At 41.2% G+C, this 23,672-nt stretch overlaps 2 protein-coding genes across 4 annotated transcripts; one reads left to right on the top strand and one right to left on the bottom strand.

Moving 5' to 3' along the window:
* Nucleotides 1–290: 290 nt before the first annotated feature.
* On the top strand, nt 291–7,767 carry mmp23ba (matrix metallopeptidase 23ba; the record flags this gene model as incomplete). The annotated part of the gene is made up of 8 exons (XM_083894474.1): nt 291–425; nt 3,073–3,209; nt 3,849–3,988; nt 4,473–4,640; nt 4,744–4,908; nt 5,919–6,029; nt 7,378–7,504; nt 7,593–7,767. The coding sequence occupies exons 1-8, from the start codon at nt 297–299 to the stop codon at nt 7,765–7,767; spliced, it is 1,152 nt and encodes a 383-aa protein (XP_083750600.1). The 5' UTR covers nt 291–296.
* A 1,322-nt stretch (nt 7,768–9,089) lies between these two features.
* On the bottom strand, nt 9,090–23,403 carry cdk11b (cyclin dependent kinase 11B). Of its 3 annotated transcripts, none has more exons than XM_083895685.1 (20): nt 23,307–23,403; nt 22,282–22,412; nt 21,925–22,064; nt 21,571–21,698; nt 21,328–21,472; nt 21,042–21,202; nt 19,263–19,388; nt 19,036–19,134; nt 17,998–18,147; nt 17,838–17,912; nt 16,689–16,900; nt 16,420–16,510; nt 16,210–16,331; nt 16,011–16,116; nt 15,725–15,846; nt 14,039–14,146; nt 13,615–13,731; nt 13,074–13,222; nt 10,301–10,490; nt 9,090–9,704 (listed from the first exon to the last, which is right to left on the bottom strand). In XM_083895685.1, exons 2-20 carry the CDS (start codon nt 22,390–22,392, stop codon nt 9,612–9,614), a joined length of 2,445 nt encoding a protein of 814 aa, XP_083751811.1. In that variant the 5' UTR covers nt 22,393–22,412; nt 23,307–23,403; the 3' UTR covers nt 9,090–9,611. The 3 variants fall into 3 exon arrangements, with proteins under 3 accessions (XP_083751811.1, XP_083751812.1, XP_083751813.1); XM_083895686.1 differs by having other exon boundaries at nt 21,042–21,178; XM_083895687.1 differs by lacking the exons at nt 22,282–22,412; nt 23,307–23,403 and having other exon boundaries at nt 21,571–21,696; nt 21,925–22,046.
* Nucleotides 23,404–23,672: the final 269 nt, after the last annotated feature.

The following is a 23,672-nucleotide window of genomic DNA, read 5'->3' as shown; positions in this document are numbered from 1 at the left end:
CACTGGCAGGCGCACTGAGCCGAGCCAAGCCGAGCCAAGCCGAGCTGATGCAGTCTGCACAACTCTCACTACCCGCCGGTCCGCAGGCTGGACTGCGCTGCTCGGCTGCTGCACACGCCACCGCTATAGGTAAACAAAGGGCTAATATAACTGCAGAGGTGCAATGGAAAGGAAATAGCACTCACAGGCACTCATTGTTAATCTGTGTGAATCTTCGTGAAGGGATTTTATTTTTATTTTTCTATCATTATTTTATTTTTTTTATTTTTTTTTCCTGGAGGTGTGATATCGCAGCCATGGTGAACTGTCAGACTCCCACAAGTTTACGGAGAGGAGAGCGGGGCTTCGCTCCTCTGCTGGCGCTGCTCACGCTGCTGTTCGCAGGGATGCAACAAACCACAGCGTTTCCCTCCTGGAGGTTAGAGGTATGCTGTGACCACTTCATCACAATACCTTAAATGTCTGTCACTCACACCGTCGGCTCCATTATAGCGTTTTTTTTTTAGGTTTTAAAATCGTGAAGTTGTGCAACAATTCAGGAGCAAAAAAAAAACAAAAAAAACACCAAACCACAGTCAAAATTTTTACTATTTAACATTGAATATGATTTTCTATGAAGTTGCATTAGAGGAGTGATTCATGTGTAATGGTCTTGTATCATTATGGGTTTACTTTGAAATTCGGCATTAACACTATTGCAATTAAACACTTATTTAATACTGTAATGAAACGTTTTATCATTGATATGTTTTAAGTATTGTCCATTGTCCTCTACTGCTATTGTATTAGTTTTAAGCCTTAATGCAAGATTTTTCATTACCGGTGATATAATTCTTAGTCCTAGTTTCCAAATCAACTTAGCATAATAAAAATTACAATTATAAAATCCCAATTATAGCAACAGTGCAAATATTTAATTAAGTAGCCTAGATAAAGACAATTAAATACATTTTCTGAACAGATTTTGTCAGTAAAGTGACATTAAATGAAGACTAAGAATGATCTACGGAGGTGCCAGGACAATGTCATTACAAACAATATTCTATTTCATTCATTCATAGTCTCATTTCACTCAATTCAGTGGAAGTCCACTCAGCTTTTAAAGACTTTTAAAAAAGATGTCTACTGTCCATGCAATTTAACTCCTCTCTGTGGTTTCCTCAAATGTCACTGTCCCACAGGGAATGTTCATTACATTCAGTCAGTGTTTGGTCTAGTGGTTGGATGAATTCATGCAATTTGGTAAGAAAGGAATAGATCCCTGAACTGTAATATCGTCACTGAATTGCAACTCAGCAACTTCAATTACTGCCAACCACCACACACTCCTATTAAATGTCAGTCACTTGCAGCCTGCTGTGGAGGATTACATAACTTATTTAGATACGTTCGTTATAGACTGTTGAATAATGATGGGTCAAAATGCAGCATTTTTTTACGGGTTTCTTCCTCGTATATGAAAATAATATATACTCATATTTGTATGAATCAAAAATGTTCAATTTAAAAGTATGACAGTCCTCTGAGTGCTCACTCGCCCAGAGTTTTTTTTGGGGGGCCTTCAGTGCTGAGATTGAGATTAGATCTGCATTGAATATTAATAAACAACTGGAGAACCACTGAACACACAAGACTCCAGTGTGTTGAAAAACAACTGCTGCATCAATTAGTTACCTCAACATTAAAATGCAGTATAGAAAAATAATGTTGGCCAGACGTTGTCCGGTCCAGCAGCAGTGTCAGACAGTCTGCCAGACTGCCTGTGTCTGTTTCACTATTTTGGTAAGGAAATGAAGGAAGTACTGCTTGTCCTCACTGGGTGAAGCAGGACCAGAAACCAGAGGGTACGGTGTAGAATACAAAGGGGAGGGAGTTACTATATTTACTCTTAAAACCTACAGTTCTCCCCTGTGTTTTCAGAAAAGTCTGTAGAATAAATTGACAAAAAAAGGAAAATGATTGAAAATAGTTCAATTGGTAACATCCAAACTAATCGAGACGTGTGAAGGCAGCTCAATTACCTGTGTGAATGAACGTAAATGGGCCATCATTGCAATGTACTAGTTAGAAAAGGCATTAAAGTAAAAGTTTTGTTTGTAAAAGCTGCAAAGACGTTTCAGATGTTTCTGTGTGGTCTGATGCACACTTGCCTGAAGCAGACTGAAGCCTTTCCAACTTTGACAGACAATGCAACGACTTTGTTTGAAGGCTGAGATATTAACTGTACATATGCATCAGTCATATGTAAATAAGCGCAGATGGTTATGGTTTAAAAAGGTAAAATTGTCAATTCACAGAAATCAAGATTCAAGGTACGATTCAAGCCTGTTTCAGGCTTTCAATCTGCACTAAATTCATCAATACATCGAAGGTCTTCGTGTTCTCTTGCACAGAACATCCTCCTCGGGTCAGAATCGAAGCCTGACTTCAAGCGCTGGAAAGTGGATTCATCACTTAAACCCATCTTCATGAAAAAAGTTATAGATTTTATCAGCTGGTGCGACTTCTATTATGGAGCCTTGCAGCCAAGACAAACCACAACTTAACTTCAGTCGCAGAATATTTATGAAAGCAGTGAAATGTAAAGCTCCCATCAACAGTCTTTCAAAGGGAGAAAAATAGCCGAAAATCCAGGTTAGATTATTTGGAGACGATGCCCGTCCCCAAAGCGTTGACTGACGCAAGCTCCCGTTAAAAGTTTAAATAGCACTTTTACTGCTCAACACTTTCCTTTTCTTACAAGAGTTATAGAAATGCTCCTGCGTGACAATCTCACACAACTTTCACAAGCAAAATGCAGAAATGACAATAACTGTTGAGCAGAGCTTGAAGTGTCAGGATAACAAATGCGGTTCGTTGCCTGCAGCCACAAAGCGGCAAACTCACTCCAAGACATTGTAATAAGCAAAGCATTAAACGTCTCTCATTGAATTCCTTCAAAAAGCTTAATGACTGCATCCTCTTTCAATTACAGCGCAGTACCAGTTACAGATGTCTCAAGATTCTGTTGGGTTTTTTTGAACTTCACTTCTCACTGTGAGGTGATTAATTAAAGGTTTTTCTTTGTCCAAGGAAGAAGCTTACACCACTGTGTTGCTCATCGGGATCCGCAAAGAGGCCCGGTCACAGGTGCTTCACCTGTCCAGGAACAAGCGCTACACCCTGACCCCGGAGCAGCTGAAATGGGACAAGCTTAAACTAACATACAAGTAATTGATTTGAAATTCCTCCTCTAGTTAAGGCAGCAGAATGCTTTGTTGTAGAAAAGAGAGGCAGAAGGGAAGTTCTGATGGTGTTCGTCGAACACATCTGCTTGCATTTTTTTGTTGTAGGGGTAGATTAGGACGCGCGCAGTGGAATGCCCTGCAATCGCTTGGTTATAAAACATTTGGACAAACTATTTGGAGAAGTCCCAGGGATTTTTTATTCTTTTTGGAGCCGTTTTATGATAATCCCATAAATCTGAGTTCTTCAGAAGATAATTAGACGGATCTAGAGAGGTTCAAACCGTTTTCCTAGAATGTCCCATCAACTGACAGGACAGGAGACAAACAGTGGATAATGAGCCCTGACTTGATAAAATATTGCTAGCACCTGATACTAAGAAATATTATATTTGATCTTTACTGAGCGTATCAACATGAGTATAACTATTAGCTGATATACAGCATAAGAGAGTCACAGAAATGAGCTGTACTTCCAGGGCTTGTGGGAATTCTGATCCGTCTGAACAGTAGCCATTGTGTTTTGGCAGATCCCTCTGCTGCGGAGAGATGTGTTTAGAGACCTATTAACTGTGTGTGTGTTGGGACCTGTATTAACTACACAATGCTGTTGTTTCTGAGCAGGTTGCTCTCCTTCCCAACGAACCTGATAAATGCCAGCGACACGCGCCGAGGCATCGCCAAGGCTTTTGGCATGTGGAGCGACGTCTCGCCGTTCAGCTTCAGAGAAGTGCCAGCTGACCAAGAAGCAGACATTAAGATTGGTGGGTACGCTGCACGGAGCTATATCAGTCCTCAACAGATGTTCCTTGGCTCTGGGTTCCAGACTTCTGCTTTGTCGTTACTGGTTTTCTCTCTCTGTGCGGCTCCAGAATCATTAAATCACACCATTGCAACTATATTACCAAGCTTATATTCAGGATGATTTATAATTCGAAATGTGAGAAAAAAAAGAAATGCTCAACAACCGCCATACATGTCAGCTAATGGCGATGCCATGTAAATCATGCTTTATCTGTCCCTTTGGATGCAAACGCCATGACCCTGCGTCGTAAATTCTGAGTGACAGTAAGAGGAATGTTTGTCATCCTGCACTGTGAAGGCTGGAGGAAAAAAAAAAAACTCTGTCTTTTGTAATCCATCAACCCCCCCCCACTGTAGTCTACACAGAGCAGTAATATTGGAGTCAGGGTTTCCCTCCTCAGCTCTGAAGTATGCGTCTCTCTCTCTCTCTCTGTGTTTTGGCAGGATTCTACCCCGTCAACCACACAGACTGTCTGCAGTCCTATTTGCACCATTGTTTCGACGGCATCACAGGAGAACTGGCTCATGCCTTCTTCCCGCCAACAGGCGAGATCCACTTTGACGACCATGAATACTGGATCCTTGGAAACATGCGCTTCAGTTGGAAGAAAGGCATGTGTCTTGATCACGTTTGTTGAGACCAATCATATTTATCATCAGAAGGTGATTGAAGTTGCAAAAATAGCAAAAATAATCAACAGTGTCTTCGTTACAGGGGTTTGGCTCACGGATCTCGTCCACGTGGCAACTCATGAAATTGGCCACGTCCTGGGACTCATGCACTCCTTGAACCCGAAAGCTATAATGCACCTCAATTCAACTTTGACGGGGCGCAAGCTAATCACACAGGACGACGTGTGGGGTATACAGCGTCTTTACGGTGTGTTGACACACATGGACCCGGTTCAGGCCTGGTATTGATATTTGTTCTTTGTGATCTGATCGCGTCTACATCACACCCAAAACATAACGTCTAACAAGTACAGAGAGCTGAACTCTCTCAATCTGTCCTGAATGTGTCTTCAGATCGAACCGCAGAATCCACATTTGGAGGCAGTTTGAGGGTTCATGTGGCCACAATCCCAAACATGTATGAAAGCAATCCATCCTCAGGACATATCAGACCATGATCCTTCTGATCCGCGACTGTGTCTCTTTGTTAATCAGCTCTGATATATTCATTTATTTGAACTCCGATATGCCATATGAAAGTACTTTTTGTAATGGTTAAAAGGTTGTGTCGTGTCACAACACTGTAACATGCAAGACGATAACATGATTATAAATATTGCATTTCATTTCTGTTGATAGATTTCTCTTTCTTTTTGGCTTTGACACTAAAAACATCTTGTACTGACGTAGCCAATCATGCAAGACAATAATCTAGAGCTAGTAAATGAAGGAAGATATTATGCAATTCATGGTAAAGGTGAAGCACTGAAACGTCTTGAATACAATACACAACATCGTTGACTCCACGTTTTTGGTGATAAAAGTTGTGTAAGTTTTGACAGATGGAAGTTATGATTGGACCATCATGTTGTCTTTCCATGTCTCAGCCAAGTCAGGGGAAGAATTAAATGAAGTAGTGTCCATCTTGCAAGTCAAAAATGTTAATGTAGTCTGAGTCCAACACTGGGATATCCATGTAGACCCAGAGATACAAAACCTGCAGTCCATTTCTGCTCAGAAACAAACAGGGGAAAGAGTCTTTGACAAGTGACACTAAAAGACAACGTGGCATTAATGAATAGTATCTCAACTCCTCGTGAGTCACCATTAGTGTGTATTTTGGTGAGTCATTTTCATTGGAAGTTAAAGTAGATCAAGGATCCAAATTCTTGTGCTGCTGACTGAAAGCTGTTGTCTCCTCCTCCTTCTTTCTTCCAGGATGTTTGGACCGGTTATTTATCTGTCCAGCTTGGGCTCGGAAAGGCTATTGCGACAACAAGCGCAGGCTGATGCAGAAGCACTGCCCCTCCAGCTGTGATTTCTGTTACGGTAAGGGTTAGGGAGCAGCAGAAAACAGCAGCAGTCCAGGGGGAGGAAAAAAAAAGAGGAGAGTTTTCTCTCAATTGAGCAGCACAAGGAGCTGCTGTGAACCGTTTGCCAATGGAGCAACGGGAGCCAACAGGTCCAGCCATGCATAGCAGTGATGGGGGTTTTCAAGAATCTCATTTGAAGGGGAACTGCACTTGTTACCGAAGAGGAATGCATATAGCTCTGCAGAGTAGCAGCGTCTCCAGTGCAGGGGAGGTACCTGTTGACACCTTCACCTGCACCATATATCGATAAAGCATCAGCAGCCTAAGCCTCTTTATAGGCTTATTGTGGGAAGTGCTGGTGCCAGGTCTTCTGTTGCAAAACAGGAAGTGGCTCCTCTTAACCACCTCAGCTCATAGGCTGTTGTGGCCGTCTGAGATTTTTGTCAGCAAACGAGGGACAGCACGGAGAGAAGCAAGAGGATACGATTCCTGGCTCACAGTAATCTGTTCCTCATTGTTGATTGGGAGATGTTGTACGGCTGTGGAAAATTCCTGAGTGAGTCCAAAGCCGCTGGAATTTCAGACTGTGGCTTGAGGGTTAGAGACACACAAGGTCAATTTGGATTTTTGTGGCATTAACGAGAGTGACTGGTTTTAAGCAGAATTTGAGTTGATCACTCTATGCAGACTGCTGTGTTTGTTACAAACCAGATGGGAGCGATCATATTGATAAGGCAGTCATGGCACCAGCAGGTCAGAGGTTGTCTCATCTGATAAGGTTTGCATCAGATGTTTGTAAGATCATTTATTTTAGGAGTGTGACAAAATAATAATATATTTTAGAAATTATAATATAATGGCCAAGTCATACTGCCCACATCACATCACATCTCCACTGAGAGCTGTTTCGCATATCCACATGTGATTAGATGCTTGCGGTTCCATTCATACTAAATTACCCAGTCTAGCGTTCAACACATCCATACTAGGTCTCATATTCCATGACACTGGCAGCAATGTCTTACCTGGAACTCCCCCTCTTTGGTATTTCCTTGTATTCTTTTGAGTGTTAAAACGTACGTGTTTGGGTCCGTAATTTTCCATGGTTACCGTCTTGTTTGGGTGCCTCTTGTGACCTGAACAACTGGACTGGACACTGAAGTGTTGTGCTATAGGGAGCATGCTCACATTCATTGGCATCGAGTCCATGTAGGATCTCTGTGGGCGCATGGCAAAATGTACGACACCTTAGCGTACGTCTGCGTATGACCTGGTCGTAAGACGATCACTGTATGTACAGAAAGGATCATCAAAGCTGTGATATACGTGCTTCTTAATGTGGAATATTTCCTCTTTATCTACAGAATTCCCTTTTCCCACTGTGGCTCCCACACCCGCTCCTCCACGTACCAAAAACAAGCTGGTCATCGAAGGCAAGATGCTTACTTTTCGCTGTGGGAAGAAAATAGCGTCAAAGAAAGGCAAAGTATAGTGAGTATCCTGCCACATTCAGTTATTTGTACTGCTGCTGCTGTATGACTTCACTCTGCACTGTCTAACGTCCCGACTCCCATTCCAGCTGGTACAAAGACGGGGAGCTGCTGGAGTTCTCTCACCCAAACTACATCTCACTCAAAGATGACCACATTACCATAGTGGCCAACGCCATCAATGAAGGCACATACACCTGCATTGTGAAGAAAAAGGATAAAGTTCTCACTACCTACTCCTGGAGGGTACGTGTGCGTTTCTGAACGCCACAAACGACTCCTCTGCACACGGAACAGGACAACATTCACACACACACACGTGGTCACCAGCAGACCTCATTCACTAGGGCACATATTTCTGTATTTTTTTTTTTTTTTTATGTCTCCCTGTATCTTTCGTGCACACACGTCTGTCATCGGTGTCATTGAGTAACTGCATTTTCATATGTGCAAATAATAAATGTTCCGTGACAAGACGTATTTTTGCGAAAATACTACCTGACAGGCAAGTGCGGGCAATCATAGTGATTGCAGTTTGTGCTTCATTTGGTGATGAAAAATCCATGCATCCCTCGTCAGCTATTTTGGAATTAAGTCCACTCTGCAATCATCAGGCCTGGACGTCTCCAAAGCTGCTGAGGCAGTAATGGGGGCCCAAAACCACCCAGGACATTTTTGTTGTCATTGCAAAAAAAAAAAATGGGGACGATTCAGCAGTTGTGCAGTGCTACATTTGAACTAAAAGTGTATTAGCACAGTTGGAGAGTTTTCAGTTAAATTCTGCGAATAGGTCCCATGGAAAGAAATGTCACGCGAAATTACCCATGTCCCTAATGCGTGTCTTTTCTGAGGTCTGAAAAATTACAGAAGCCCTTGCTTTAGATGCATACCATTTGAATAATTTACGCACCGACCAAACTAAGCTAATAAAGCCAGAATAAGCAATGTTGTCTACAGCCTTTGGAACAATTTGGAACTTAAACCACATATGGAACACCTCAGACGTCTAGCGTACTTTACTAGCCTTGCAGTGAAGCCAGGAGTTTGTCTCCAGAGACTGAGCAGTCAGCTCCACAAGCAGCTCTCCTTCCAAGCTTATTCAACACATCAGGTGTAATAATCTGCAGAAGGGCTCCAGTGGGGTCGGGGGATAGATAAAACTGATAAATGAACATTTCCATTTAACAGTGGCCTTAGAAGTCCCCAGATGGGGGTATTTTTTTATGCGTGTGTTCCAATGAAAGCAGCCAGCAGGTCTTGCAGGCAACGACACTGTGCGGTTTATTTTTCTTCGGCTGAAAAATCAAAGAATTTATTGGGTTAATAGAGAAACTGCAGAGCCATTTAAAAACAAAGACAGCAGAGCAATGTCTGGGCCTCTTTTTCTCTGAAAGAACAAAGTACCGAGACAAAGTGTGCAGTGCAAAGAATGACATCACTTTTGGACAGCGAGGGTTCAAGGCTAGATTTTTTTTTTGTCTCAACTTCCCTAGATTTTTTTTTCTCTCCCGGGGCAGTGTGCGGTTGTGTTTACATAGCTTGTAGAATTTATAAATACAGGGAAAATGGCAGACGAAACAAAGTTTCAAACTTTATTTCTAACTAAAACATCATCCCCCTGTCAAGAGAACCACCAGCCCCCAGTTAAGCTCTAACAATATGCAGGATGGAAAACACAGCCAATGCTGCATCATTATACAGTAGCTTAGGCAGCGAGGAAATACCATCCATTTAGACAATCTGGTCCTCTCTCTCTGTAAAAAAATATAGTGAAATAAAACAATTCAAACATAAGAACTACAACTCTAGCAAATTTATTGTCGTCTCTTCTTCAAGAGCTAAAATTACCATATTTTGATAAGAAATGACTTGAAAGGACAGAGCACAAAAGCAAAAGATCTGAGGGGGGAATAAAATATCTGAGAATTCAATGTTTGAGCCACCAGTCTTGCTGTGAAACAGTCCTGACTGTTTGGTAACAGTTGCAGTAGTTCAGATGTGTATCTGGTTTGCAGGTGTAAACCTGTGACTCCATCGACTTAAAAGTTCCAGAACGCTTTGCTCCCTCTGTCTCAGTTCAACAGCCAAGTGTCCCTGCAGTTCCGTGCTCAGAATTTGAGGCTGAATCCTGGACCGACTGCAGATGCTCCCTGGTTGCTGGTTGTCAGGTGAAATCCTGTGTCTTTTAGGTCATCATCACCCTGGAGAGACAGTGGGTTAAAAAAAATTAACCTGCAGTCAATAATATTCCGTTTTATCACATTATTAACTCCACATTATTGCTTAAATATTTATTGTACAGGTGAAAATTGCTTAACTGGTAATTCTTGGAAAACCCTTAACAGTCTCAAATGAGATATGTACACCACAAGTATGCATGGACAAGCTGGACATTTCTTTAAAAAAAAAAAAAAATGTAATTGTTGATTCTAGGTTTCGAGTGCTGATGTAAACATAATCGGTTGCACGCACCCTTCAACCATGACAAGAATTAATCGGATATAAAGAATGAACACTGTGGCATTAAATTGTCTAACTTATTTGTAACAAAAAAACATCACCTGAAACTTTCACTGAAAAAATATCAGCATCAGCAGAAAAAAAACAACTTAATGGGGGGGTTTTGACTACTGTTGAAAACATTAAGATCTAAAAGGTGCTCATCATGGAAAACACAAGGAGGAAATACGCGGACACAAAGCAGAAGCCTGTAGGTCAGTAATCTATTTAACACAGACAGCGTGCTGAAAGCCTGGTAGCTGTATGTAATGGAGAAAGTGGAGCCTAATGTTCTTACCAGGTGACTATAGGCCAGGCCTCCCTCGGGTGGACGAGGACTGGTGCCTCTCTTCACCCTCTGCTGCTCGCTCTTGGCCGGCCAGGTGGGGAACACCGACGTGTCGATGGGCAGTGGCGTCTCTCTGAAGTACTCGTGCTTTAGTGCCTCATCTGACACAATCCTCTTACTGGGGCAGTAAGTTAGGAATCTGGAAAACAGTGGCAGAGTTTAGAGATGCTAATACACTTAAGAGACATTTCATTTAAGAAGCACAGGCAGCTCACAATGTGTGTTCATTGTGGGAGGGCTCGTCTTCCTGTGCCAATGACACTTGGGACCAACACAGGAATTTGAAAGAGATAATCCCCCACTTGTGTCTAAATGATTGTTTGCTTTCAAAGTCAAAGAATGTGCACTTGCTTCCTGTGCCTGCGAGTTTGCGCCTCCTCAAAGCCCCGCTGATTATTTTCTGAAGGCAAGCACACATGTTTTTAACACAAGGTGATGGAAACGAATAACTGTGTAGAGATCCAACACTACTCATATTCTGTGTCTTTGTCAATGCAATCTTGTTATTGCAATTAATTAAATCTGACACAATAAAGAAACCAAGTAACTGCTTGGGTAGGAGAGTAGTCACCTCCACATCCAAACACTACTAAACAAAGACAGGTGTGATATTCATAACCAGCTGTTACATCCACCTACAAACCTACACTGACCAGTCACTACATAACATTCACCTGTTCAACTGCTAGTTAAGACGGGTCGCATTTTGTGCGTTCTATGTCCCTGTAAAGTCACCTTGCCTTACTGCATGCACATACATGGCCACATTCAATTCTAGTATCGGAGATGTATTGCCTTGACATTACAAAAAAAACCAAGAACGTTTATACTCAAGCAGGTCATGTGACTCGTGACATCTGGTCTATTTGTATTTATTTTTGGTTGCTGCTGGCCGTGCTACACTTTCCCCCTGGGGCAAATACAACTTTGAACAGTCGGGTCACTCTGCCATGTTGGCAGGAAAAGTTTCTGAAAAATGAACGGCACCAGTGCCGTTTTCAAGCGTGAAGAGATCACTGCACACTTTAAATCCAGAGGTTCAGCCACATATCACAGAACAGACTGAATATATCTGATCCTAACAATACCCCTGGGTGCTATGCACGAGTGTGGAAACAGCCGGAGTGGACATTATTCCAGACATGCCGCATTACAATATCTTCAACTTACTGATTTACTTACAATTTCCCTCCTCCTCCTCCTCCTCAAGATAACACTTACACGTCGTAATAAATGCATGCTAAATATGCAAAATGCTTAAGTTAATTACAATTAGAGCCTGTTATGAAGCTGAAGGTGGCATCTTGATTCACAGCCTCCTAGTCAGAAAATGAACTTGCATTGATTTTCAGAGCAAATATCCAGTTCTCACTCTAGAGCATGTAAATACATTTTAATGTGTTGACCTCTTGCAGTCTGAATATGCCCCTGAGTAAACACTTTTGTGAGTCTCCTGACAGCTGGAAGGTTTCAGCAGCAGTGGCAATGTGCCAAACTTCCACTGAACTGTGATCCTCTGGTAACACAGTGGACATGTTGTGAGGAGAGCCAGTGGTGTGGTTTTGACATTTGTAGGTGTAGGCAAAAGTCTCTGTGGGTGGCTGAGGATTTGAGAGAGAGGAGAGTGGAGAAAATGCATCTCTGCTCTTTGTAGTCATGAAACAATGCTGATTTGTGGAATGTGCAAGAAAGAATTATGAACCCATCACCACCTGCATGAGAAGATTATTTTCCGTGTTTACAGTGTTTCCGAAAAACATTTTCCTGTAGAGTGAAGCATCACCATGGTGAGTGTGCATGCATGTGTGGGAGAAACAGAACAGGAGGATAGAACATGACTGCTGCTGAGGTATGCTGATGAATTACCAGTCCACTGCTGTTGTCATGTTTTAAGTCAGCTTGCCAGAAATGGACTGACTGAATATGAAGCTCTGGAAGGAGGAACAGAATCTGACAAGAGTAGCACTGTATTGATCCAAGCAAGTACTGATATTTGAGGTTGATATTTGCATTCACTGGCATGTGATAATAAATGAAAGCAGCCAAAATTGAAACAGGAGGGGGACCTTCAAATATCTGAACCTGCCAACCATGTTTTTTTTGATCTTATATTAAAATAGATTGCTTTAAAAGGTCCAAGTGTGTAGGATATAAAAATGGTTTATTGGCTTTATAACTTTAAACAACATTCTTGGTTTACACAGGCTGCCATGTTTCTATAACAACCTGAATGGACAAACCAGACAGAGCTTCTGTTTCAGGTTTTGAAGTGAATGCGTGCAAGAGAAGTTGCAAATGAAAAATATCAATGTTCTTTTTGATATGTAAAAGCCACCGTAGTTCCCTGACATGCTTGGGAAAAGGGAATTGGCACTCACTTCTACGTCAAATGATTCTGGAATTTTATTGACTTTAAATCTGAGTGGCATTAGTGGAAATGCAAGACCCAGGTGACCACACTAATTATTTATTTGCCTGCTGAACAGTGAAAAAAAAACAGGCCAGACTGGAGAAATCACCTTTGTTTCACAGGTTCACCCTGGTTAAAAAATATTGAGTATACAAAACCTGGTCATTTTAGTGTGGGCAAGGCTTAATTCTTATACACTGGCTCTTTCAATGTGGCAGACAAAACAAAAAAACAGCTGGAGCACCTGGATGAGATTCCTCGTATAAATGCAGTACGTTTGTGTGGAATAAAGACAGCCTTTAGAAATCCTACTTGTTCATGAGGTCAAAGCCCTGGTCTGAGAGCAGTGCTCCAAAGCGCTTTCGCAGGTTGTTGTATGGATACTCTGTGAAAGTCATCTTCTTCAAAGCTGGCAGCTCGTTGTAGCCAGGCCAGATCTTCTCACTGGGTGACCCCAGATCCTACAGTTGACACAGACAAGTGTTAGTGCAAGGACAGGAGAATCTGAGATATTTGGAAGAGGGGTTAATCAACCACAGACGAGGCAATAGACAAGTGTATTCTAGTACTTTGAACTATCACTGTGGGGACTAGAGGAGGAGGAGGATGAAGGGAGGACAAAGTTACATCAGTCCAGACATAGCTGGCATGCTTTAGGCAGATTATTTTCAGATAACTAAAGCGCAGCCTCTCAGTCATACAGCTTCAACAGCTGATCCGACATTGAACAATAGCAGCACACTGCAGAACTGCAGGCTGACAAAACAGCATTTACATGTAGTCACCTAAAGAGCTTTATCCTTTATGTTGAAAATGTACTTTATATTGCATGAGGGAATAGCAGAACATTTACCTTGAAAATCTTATTAATTTGGTCAATTTCAGACTTTCCGGGGAAAAGCGGTTTCTGGGTTAGGAGCTCGCCAAATATGCAGCCCACTGACCACATGTCCACAGCTGTGGAGTACTCCTGCGGAGAGAAGAACAAACACAGTGGCAGTCCGCAGAAACATAAAGTAGTCATACTTCCTGGCAAGTGTCTTCGGTTAAGTTTGTCTTGTGTGTGTCAGTAGGTGCGCTCTGACAGGCTGCTGGTCCTCTGTTGGCTGGTTATATACATGTATTGTGTCTTTGGGTCAAACACTTGATATATATTAGTGAAGCATGATGTCACAACATCTATTAAAGCAAATCACTTCCATTCTATGTAACGTTAAACTCAGAGCATTTCATTCACTTGTGCAATGTGGGAAGGTAGCGTGAAGTTGACTTCTCACCTTGGCTCCAAGCAGCAGCTCAGGTGAGCGATACCACAGGGTCACCACTATGGGAGTGTAGGGCTTCAGTGGGGAACCGTACTCACGCGCCAAACCAAAGTCTCCAATCTGCAACACAAAAGGAAAAAAAAAATGTTAAAGCAATAAAAAGAAAAAAATATCAGTTCTGTAGGTTACTGCAGGTAACAATTGTATATTTTGTCAAGAAACCAAATGACCATATTCATATACAGTACTGTGTATAAAGTCTTGGGCCACAACTAACTGGCCTTGCTGATACAAAACCATCATTTTATGTGTCAGTCAAATATTGTTATCTGCAGCATTTTGAACGGAATGATGTGACTGAAAGTTAGTCATATATACGAGTGAGTTAAACCCATACATGTGTACGTAATGCTCAAGCATGTCTTCAATGAACTTAGTGTAAGAGACCTTTAAACAGCTGCCATTTTGGCAATGGAATAGTTGGACAAACACAGGTGTCACATTAATTAGGGTTCCACGACCAGGTTTAAGAAAGCCAAGGTCCTGCTATTCTTCAAGTGTAAAAGGGAGGTCACACTAAATATTTGACACTTTACCTTATGGAATCCGTTTTCCTGAAAGAATTCTACTTTAATACTCCACACATTTGTTCCGTATTTTATGGCTGTTTTATAATAAAGAGACAGAGAAATAATAAAATATGGTCATTAGACCATTGTGAAAAAACAAATCCAATGGTGGACTTTTACACAGCTCCAGTGCAGCACCACAGTAATGTCATCTCTAATTTTAAAGGTTGTTCTTGTGTGATTTGTGTTTGCTACTGTCATCATCTTGCAAAGAATGTACAGTGGCAAATGTCTGTGCAAAACCTGGTTTATTTATATAGTGACAGAGTCTGTCATACATTCTGCCAGATGTTCACGGTCTAATTGACTTTTAGTAATCATGTACTGTTTGTGCAAGTGTGCTGTGGTGCTGCTAGCTTGTGGGAAATTTGTATATTGTCCAAAGACGAATTATAAGGAGAGTCATTGAGTTTGTTTATTACACCAAACTAAAGATTTTCCTTTCTCAATATATATTTTCAAGGTTACATTAAAGGTGAAGTAAGTAGTTTATAGTGACATCTAGAGGAGAGGCTGAAATTTACAACAAAGAACTGCTCATCTGCTCACCCCCTCCCTTCCCTGAGCGCTAGGGTATCCGCAGCGGGTCAAATGTCGTCCTCGTTGTCTACCTCCGTGTCAGCAGATGAGGTTCGTGAGGCGAGGGAGAGGGCGAGCTACCGCGGCCCAAGCAGACGAAGCGGAGAGAGTGGAGGCGGGACTTCCGCTAGAAGTAAAGCGACGCTTGATTTGTTCTCTCGCGTTTGTCCTTACAGGCTCCGGTAGAAACATGGCGTCTCGCTGCTAACAGTGGCTATGCAACCGCGGCCCGCGACCATGGTATTTTACATGACTTTTTGAAACACTACGAAAATTAAAAAAAACTATTATACAGCGACTAGACAATGCAGGAGCACATAATATGTTTAAAAAAGTGGATTTTGGGTTATGTAAACCCATAAATACTACACAGTGTCCCTTTAAGGAATAAAGTGAACTGAAAAAAAAGCAGTGAAGACACTACTCTGTTAACCACTTACTTAAATAATTCTATAATTCGATTCTTCCTGGAAGAGAAGCTGTTGCATACCTTAAGGATGCCCTTGTGGCTCAGCAGCAGATTAGACGTCTTCAGATCCCGGTGCAGGATCCAGTTATCGTGGAGATGTCTGACTCCATGAAGCAGCTGAATCATCAAGGTTTTTACTTCACCTGGAAGAGAAGCATCAGGCTTTAATAGAGCTTCTGCATGACCTTCACTAATGAAGGTAAAAGTTAAGAAAAATCTAGTATGTCATTTATATCATTTAAATAAAAACAAAAAATGAAGGGAAATGGAGCAAATGTCAATTTCTCTGGTGTTCAATATCAATCACCTGGCAGGAAGGGCTGCTTCATGGTTTCCATCAGGCTCTTCAGGTCATGTTCAACATAGTTCATCACAATGTAGATCTTGTCCATATTGCTGCCAACAACAATTTCCTAATATAGTGGAGAAGGAAGAAGAGATGAGAATGTTGCTGGAAAAACACAGATGAACAAATTAACGACTTAGCAATCAAAAGCTTTCCTCACCCTTACTGTGACGATGTTTGGGTGTTGAGCTTTCAGAATCGTATTGATTTCTCTTAAAGAGGTGATGGGAAAGCCCTCCTTCTCCTTCTCCATCTTTAGCCGTTTCAGTGCCACAATCTCATCTGAAAACATTCAACCACATTTATTGTTTCATCAGCCAATCATCTCTATTCACTCTGATCAACCAAATCCATTTGTTTAATGTTTTACCAGTCTTTTTGTCTTTGGCTCTGTACACAACACCATACGTTCCCTCCTCTATTCGGTTCAGACACTGGAATTCTTCAACACTGCGACAACCCTGAAATGCAATGGATCAATGGAACCACAGACTGTTTATAAAAATGTACATCTTCTAATTTGAAAAATGAAGCCAATTAAGTATCACGGAAGTTGCAATGAGCCATCAGGGGGCAACTCTCCTGGTTGCCAAAACAACTTTATGGGTCTTCAATTATCATACAAATTATGGTCCTGACCTGTAAAGCTGGCAAATATTTGGGCAGCTCCTTCTTCAGCTCCACAGGTGAAATAGGTGGGGAGTCAGGGATGTAGTTCTCTTCAGGAGTCGGGGTAGGGGAGCGGGCCTGAGACTGAGGAGTGGGGTCAGCTTCTCCTGCTTCATCCTCATCCTCTTCCTCCATATCTTCCCCATCCTCTTCTGAGTCATGGTCAAAGCGGGACTCTGGCACTGCAGGGGCAAAAAGTGAAGTTACTTTGGCACTGGTTAATGCAACTCATCAGAGCCTCAACAATTTAACATGGATTGTTTAGTGGCATTTAAATGGATCTGATGCATCTCTGAATGGAAACTCTGAATATCTATGTTTATACACTAATGTTTACGGTTACATGCGTCATAGGAGATGGATCTTTACTTGTGACTCACTCTGAGGTTTCCCCTAACACAGTTTAAAGTCTGACAATATTGCACTTTGTTAAGCCCTATGAGGCCAGTTGTGATTTGTGAATATGGGCTACACAAATAAAATCACACTGATTTAATTAATTATCCATTTTGAGCAGAGTAAACAAGTCTAGCCCTCTCCGCAGGCATAATCCTTCAATCATTTTTTGGCCAAAAAACATCCAGTGTATAAGTGAGAGTTAAGTGCAATACTTACAATTTATAGAACCCAGCCTAAATACAAATAGAATAATAATTTCGATATGCATGTGTGTTACAGTGATAAATGTAAACAGGAAAACATTAATTACAGGAGCAATAATGAGAAACCAACAGGTTCATCCTACAACTCAAGTCAGTATATCATCAATCACTGTTTTGTATAACCTATTCTCCACTTAATAGGAACATCATTTAAAAAATCTTGTGCTAGTGCTAAAGTCACGGAAGTAGCGGTCAAGTTAATTCCCAAGGAAAATCTTTATTGAAGTTATAATAAGTCAGAAGTAGGCTAATTTTCTCATAGACTTCCATTCAAACTTTGCAACCAGCAGAGTCGCCCCCAAGTGGGTAACTGCGCTTTCTGCCCAACTTCAGGGGCTTTACTAGTCTTCTCAACCTGGAAGACTATGTCCAGTTTTAAAAAACAGTCTCTGATCGTGATACGGAATTTTGGTTTCAGTCTCAGAAACATTACTTCTCTTATCAGTGGTGCACCCACCTGCTGGAATGTGATTTCCATTTTCCCCCTCATCTTCAAAGTCTTCATCTGAATGCTCATCTTCACTTACATCCTCTGAAAAGGAAGAAGCCGGTGTGTTAAACTTGTGATGCTGTCAAGCTGAACCTGTCACTGTGACAGTGTTTTTTAACAGTTTTACCTGCACTTTGCTCAGACCTCCCTGAGCCTGAGACAGACTCCTCCTCCTCCTCCACGTCTTCGTCTTCTCCTTCCTCCTGTCCACCTTCACTCTGACTGCTGGACTCCTCTTCATCTTCATCATCATCATCTTCCGAGCCTGATCCTGATGCTAGACAAGAATAGAAACGTTATAAAAGAAATCAAAAAAGAAAATGGGGCTGGGCGATATGGCCTAAAAATAAAATCCCCAATTTATTTATGAAAAAAATAATTACCGTATTCATATGATGTACTATGTGTAAATGCATGCCGTTTTACACACACATACAGTGTTTCAGAGTCAGTTATATAAAATATTTTAAATCGACCTCCATGACTGTAGCACAGACTCCGTGTCTGTGTCACAGTCTCTGGACTGAAATACAGTGACGCGTGATGCCATCAGACTACTGTGTTAAATATTGATATTAGACATTTCCCTGGTAATTGTCGGAGATTAACCCACATTTTTGGGACTGTTAAATATTTTTAAATGATCTACATTTCGGCACGGTTCGGCTTGATCCTTGTGTCAGAATTCTCCGAAGCAAAGACACTGTCTGGTATACAGTCACATACAGCGGTAGCTCACTGTTTGCAATCAGCGGTGCTTTCCCTATTTGTGCTACTGCCTTTTGTTAAAATGTGCTTAAAAAAAACTTTGCAGCGTGCAGTCACTTGTTCCATGTCTCCAATTAATCGATAAAATCGATCGCCCAGGCGACAAGAAAAAACTGACAGTGATTACTTGCTATTGGTTTTGGTAGATGAGTGTCAACTCCAGTAATTCCTGCAGTGTTTCTCATCTACTTAACTCATCTTAGAAATTTGATCTGCACAACATAACTAAGCAATATCTCCCATCTCATTTTGCATTCCATAAAAGAAGACATTCATCCCAAAGGTGTTAATACAATGACAACACTACAATAATTAGACATCTCGTACTCGTATGCAACAGGTTTGATATGCTAATTGCCTGTTAAAATGAAAAATGTAGATTAGGTTATTTTATTACCCATGGAGGATTCTGCTGTGCTGGTCTTCCTTTCATTGTCACTGATGTCCTGGAGATCCGCGAGCAGGTCTTTGATGTCAGGTTTCTCCTCCTTTAACGCTGTAGACAAAATATAGCGTGAGCTATGTTGAAATGTGCATTATCTTATTATTATAATAGGGAGTCGTACTATTAAACAATGACAGGATACTGTTAATAAATATAGTAAAAGCAAATGGTAAACTCACTTGCACTTTTCCTCTGTTCACTGTGTTCAGATCGGTCTCGGGGATCACGAGTAGGACTGCGACTGTGGTGACTTTGTTTCGTCTTACCACCATACTCATCTGGTAGCATCCGGTGGTGAGACGGAACTGTGGAATGAAAGGTCTCTTAATATTCATGTTTCACTTCACAAGGTTCACATCACATCCTTTGCTGATTGGACAACAATCCTAGATGCTGTGGATGTGTTTAGCCAAGCTTCAAGACAAAAGCAAACATTACAACTGTGAAGTAAAGAAATATGGAGTCGAGACTGAAAACAGTGAACTGTCCAGGGTGCAGCCCGCCTATCACACTACATCAGCTGGGATTTGGCACAGCGACCCCCACAACCCCTCAAGTGGAGGATAAAGCAGTAGAAGATAGATGGATGGATTGAAATCTGTTTCTCTCTAATCTTCTGTTCAGGATTTTAGGCGTGTTGGGGCACCAGAGCTAGGGCTGGGCGATATGGCCTCAAATCAATATCACGATATATTGAGCAGCTCTCCTCGATAACGATAAATGAACGATAATTCAAAGTCGCTAAATTACGTGACAGCCTTGTATAATTTGCCTGATTTAATCGCATGTGCGCCGTGACACGGTACAGGTATCAGTACTGACACACATCAGACATAACATATATGACTGAGAGACTGAGTGAACAAACATTTACATTTACACCCCGCTCTGTAAGCCAGAGGGTCTCCTCTCTGCTCTGACTGACTGCGAGTGCTATGGAAGGGGACAGGGATCCCGGCAGCATCCGCCGCTTGTTGAGCACAGTAACTGCAGAGGGCTTCGTGCTTTCACGTGAGAGTCTCCAAACACCACAAAAGTCTCAAATAACACCAGAAAAAGTCGCTAGTCGCTTTTGACAAAAAAATTGTTAGGAGGAGTTTGAAAGTCGCCAGATTTAGCAACAAAGTTGCCCAGTTGGCAACACTGCTACCGCGGCAGTGGCCGCGTCGTCTTTCCTCACCGTCTCTTTCCCTTTTTGTCACAGACTGGAGGGTGTGGAGTCACGCGATTACACGCGATGTACATAGCCGAGCATCTTAAAGGGACACGAACATTCCGGTAGCCTGCCTGCCAACCTACACACACAGCCAAAGACGACTTTTATTTTTATTTTTTTTTAATTAACTTATATATTGACATGGACGGTGATTATTGTCATACATTTTGATAATGATACATTTTCCATATATCGCCCAGCTCTAACCAGAGCCATAGTTAGAATAACTCCTCCTTAAATGCTGTAAAAGTAGAAAAACCCACAGCAAGCTTCATCAAACAGAAAAGCTCAAACCAAGCAGCGAGGCACTCTCACTTTATTATAAGTATAAAAGAAGAGCAGACCTGCTGTGAGGCTCCGGGCACAGCTCATAGAAAAAGAGAGAGCAGGACAGTAGCTAAACCAGCTCTGTTTGTGTATAGTATGGTGAAAACATTGCTTCTGTACATGTTAGTTAAAAACGTGGTTTGATGTTGCAGCGTTTAAGTTAATTATCTGTACAAACAAGAACAGCAACATTTAGCTTCCATGTTTCCCACTGAACATAAATCTGAGCATCTCTGTGCAGAGAATGTTGCTCATCATATCGCAATTAGTGTCGTAATTAGTCCCTACAAAATCAGAAGAGATGTTTTTCATTGCTTTATTCTGACTTCAATATAAATCAATGTCACAAGGAAATACTCGGATTGCTCTGTATAAAGTGAAGATATATACTCATTGCCAGCAAGTGTCCACTGACCTTCTCGCCGAGCACCCCTTTCTTTGCGTCGCTCTTCGACCCTCCTCTCTCGATCCTTGAGATCCCGTTGCTCTTTTTGCTGTTCACGCAGCTTTCGATCTCGCTCACGCTGGCGCTCTGCCTGCTCCAGACGTTCTCTGTTGGGGGGACACACAAACACACTATTTAAAAAAGAAAAAAACAAGAGAATTAACTTGAGGTTTGCTCAGACAGCCAAATTTCCAGTTTTGTCAAGATTTGTTGTAATTTTAATTGCAAGTTAGTCAACTGTAGTGCCAAAGCTCACCTCTCTCTTCGTGAATGAGCTCTGGCCTCTTCCCTCCGTTTCTGCCTTTCCCATTCTCGTCGGGCTTTCTCTTCTTCCCACTGGCGTTTCCTGCGATCACTTTCTCGCTCTTTTTCTTTGTCTTTGGGTCGCACGTTTTTCACTGCTGTAAAAGTACAGACCATGAGAACTGCCACACTCGCAGAAACTACTGTATTCCATGCTTGTATTATTCAGCTGCGACACGCATATTTTCTTTCATACCTCCTTCACCAGAGTGACTGCGATGACGTCTTTTATCTTTTCTCTTCTCTTCCTTTCTGTGGTGAGATTTGTCTTTCCTAGCCATCTGCTGTGGAGGCTTGATTGCTAGTGATTCATCCTCCTCACCTCTGTGTAAATGTAAAGAAAACACTCTTAACAACCACTGCCACTGGGTTAAATACATTTTTACTTAACTATTACAAAACACACTTTTAAGTTAAAACAACAGAAACATAGTTACATACGCCATTATTTTATTATTATTATAATTTTTTTTACATCAGAAAACAATTCAATTCAAATCAATACATTTTTATCAATATCTCATCTTTATTTCATTAAATATCCAAGTACCTGTCCTCTGTTGAGTCTTCCCGTGTATATGGGGAATTACGAATTGTTATTTCCATTCTTTGATCTTGTAGTTCTCCTTCCTCCGGAGTGTCTCGTTTGGATTCCCGATCATCCGCCTGTGCAACAACGCCTTGCGTGAACTGTGCAAGACAAAGAGAGCAAAAATGTGAGAGAAATCGTTAACATGCACTTGGAAGATGTTTACGGAAAAAAATCGCTAATTGTCAGGACATTTGACAAGTACTGTAGCTTCCGATATTTGCAGAAAGCAAACACCCAAATATGTCTTGAGTATGTCTTAGCATAAAGATGCAACCATAATCATATTCATCCTACATTAAGTTTGAAATACTTTACATTGTTCTGGCACTTGGGATCCGATTGCTCTTCTAATTCTCGTCTCCGTTTCTTCTCAAGTAGGATTTCGTCAAGAGTTTTAACTTTCCAGGTCTCCTTTTCGTCCCCCATCGGCTTCCACTCTGCGCTGCCTGCTCCACACACAGAGTACTTGTTATCTAATGTCTAAGTTCTGATTACAATTTAACAATAACAAATTACTAAAACATTTATTGATTAACATATAGGCTTTCTCCACAGTTGCATTTTGTGACTACACTGGCATAATATATTTTAAATACAAATAATGCATAAAGCAAAATTGAATAAATAAAATTCAGATTACATTTTTTTGGTGAGTCTGCAGCATACACGTTTCTGAGAACAACATGCATATTAATAACATAATATATTAAACATAGGAAATATATGTGGTCCATCTCTTTTGTACAACTAGCAATATATTATCAGGGCAGCTAATGGCCAAAAATCTTTTAAGTTTCATAACCACAAATGAGACATAAACTATATAGATAGATTATCTAAGCTGCACAATACATAAGTAATATAAACAAGTGGCATAAAATACATACATGTATGTTAATATAATGTTTTAATGCACTTTGCAGCATTCGTAAGCAAACCCCGTTCGGGAAAAACGTTACACAAAAAAATTAATAATTAATATGTTATGAATGGTTATATCTTGACCATATATAGCTGGCACACGACCAGTTACGATCGGCTAGTTAAGGAGACACAAGACATGAAATAATAATTATTATATAATCTGTATGAACGCAAAGATTAATTGTAAAGTAGGAGCATATATCAGCAAATTAAACATGAACGTATTTAAATCCATATAAATGTACCGTGTTGTGAGTACAGCGTGATGCTAGCACATTAGCTACCCAGTGGTAGCTAGCTAACACAAGTACGGTCGCCAAATAACTTCCGCGGCTAATGACATGACTTAAAAACTAGATACTAGTATCACTATCAGTAAATTAAATACAGAATTCATAACAGTAGTGTTTACTCACATTGAAAGCTTAGTCAGAGTAAAACATGAGGTTAATCACAGCACGCGAGAAACGCTTTAACAAACCTGAAATACGCGGAGCGGTATTTTGGCACACCGGAAGTGTTTACGCGGTGACACCAATCTTCTTCCTCTAATAATTATTCCCGACAGGCCGTACACTGAGAGTAGCAACGCTGCCCTCTACGGGAATAACACGTTTGTGTCCGCAGTTCAAAGTTCTTCAACGCAGTTCAATCTGAACAATATCATTATTTGATCAGTGCCCTCAGCTCCGGAGGGCTGTTCATCCAGCACTGGTGGAAAAAGTATTTACAGTAAAAGGATGAGAGTGAGAGACTGAAATTGCTGGATTGCATTACACTTT

The sequence above is a fragment of the Microchirus variegatus genome (genome assembly GCF_963457635.1).
Source record: "Microchirus variegatus genome assembly, chromosome: 9".
Taxonomy (NCBI): Eukaryota; Metazoa; Chordata; class Actinopteri; order Pleuronectiformes; family Soleidae; genus Microchirus; species Microchirus variegatus.
Note: the sequence above shows the minus strand (reverse complement) of the source record. Positions and strands in the feature narration are given on the sequence as shown.

Excerpts from the sequence above, each read along its gene's own strand:
- cdk11b (XM_083895685.1), bottom strand. The coding sequence starts at position 22,392 with ATGGGGGACGAAAAGGAGACCTGGAAAGTTAAAACTCTTGACGAAATC. Across the intron at positions 21,699-21,924 it reads GAAGACTCAACAGAGGACAG|AGGTGAGGAGGATGAATCAC; the intron begins GTACTTGGATAT and ends ACATTTACACAG. Across the intron at positions 21,203-21,327 it reads GCTCATTCACGAAGAGAGAG|TGTGTTTGTGTGTCCCCCCA; the intron begins GTGAGCTTTGGC and ends TTTTTTAAATAG.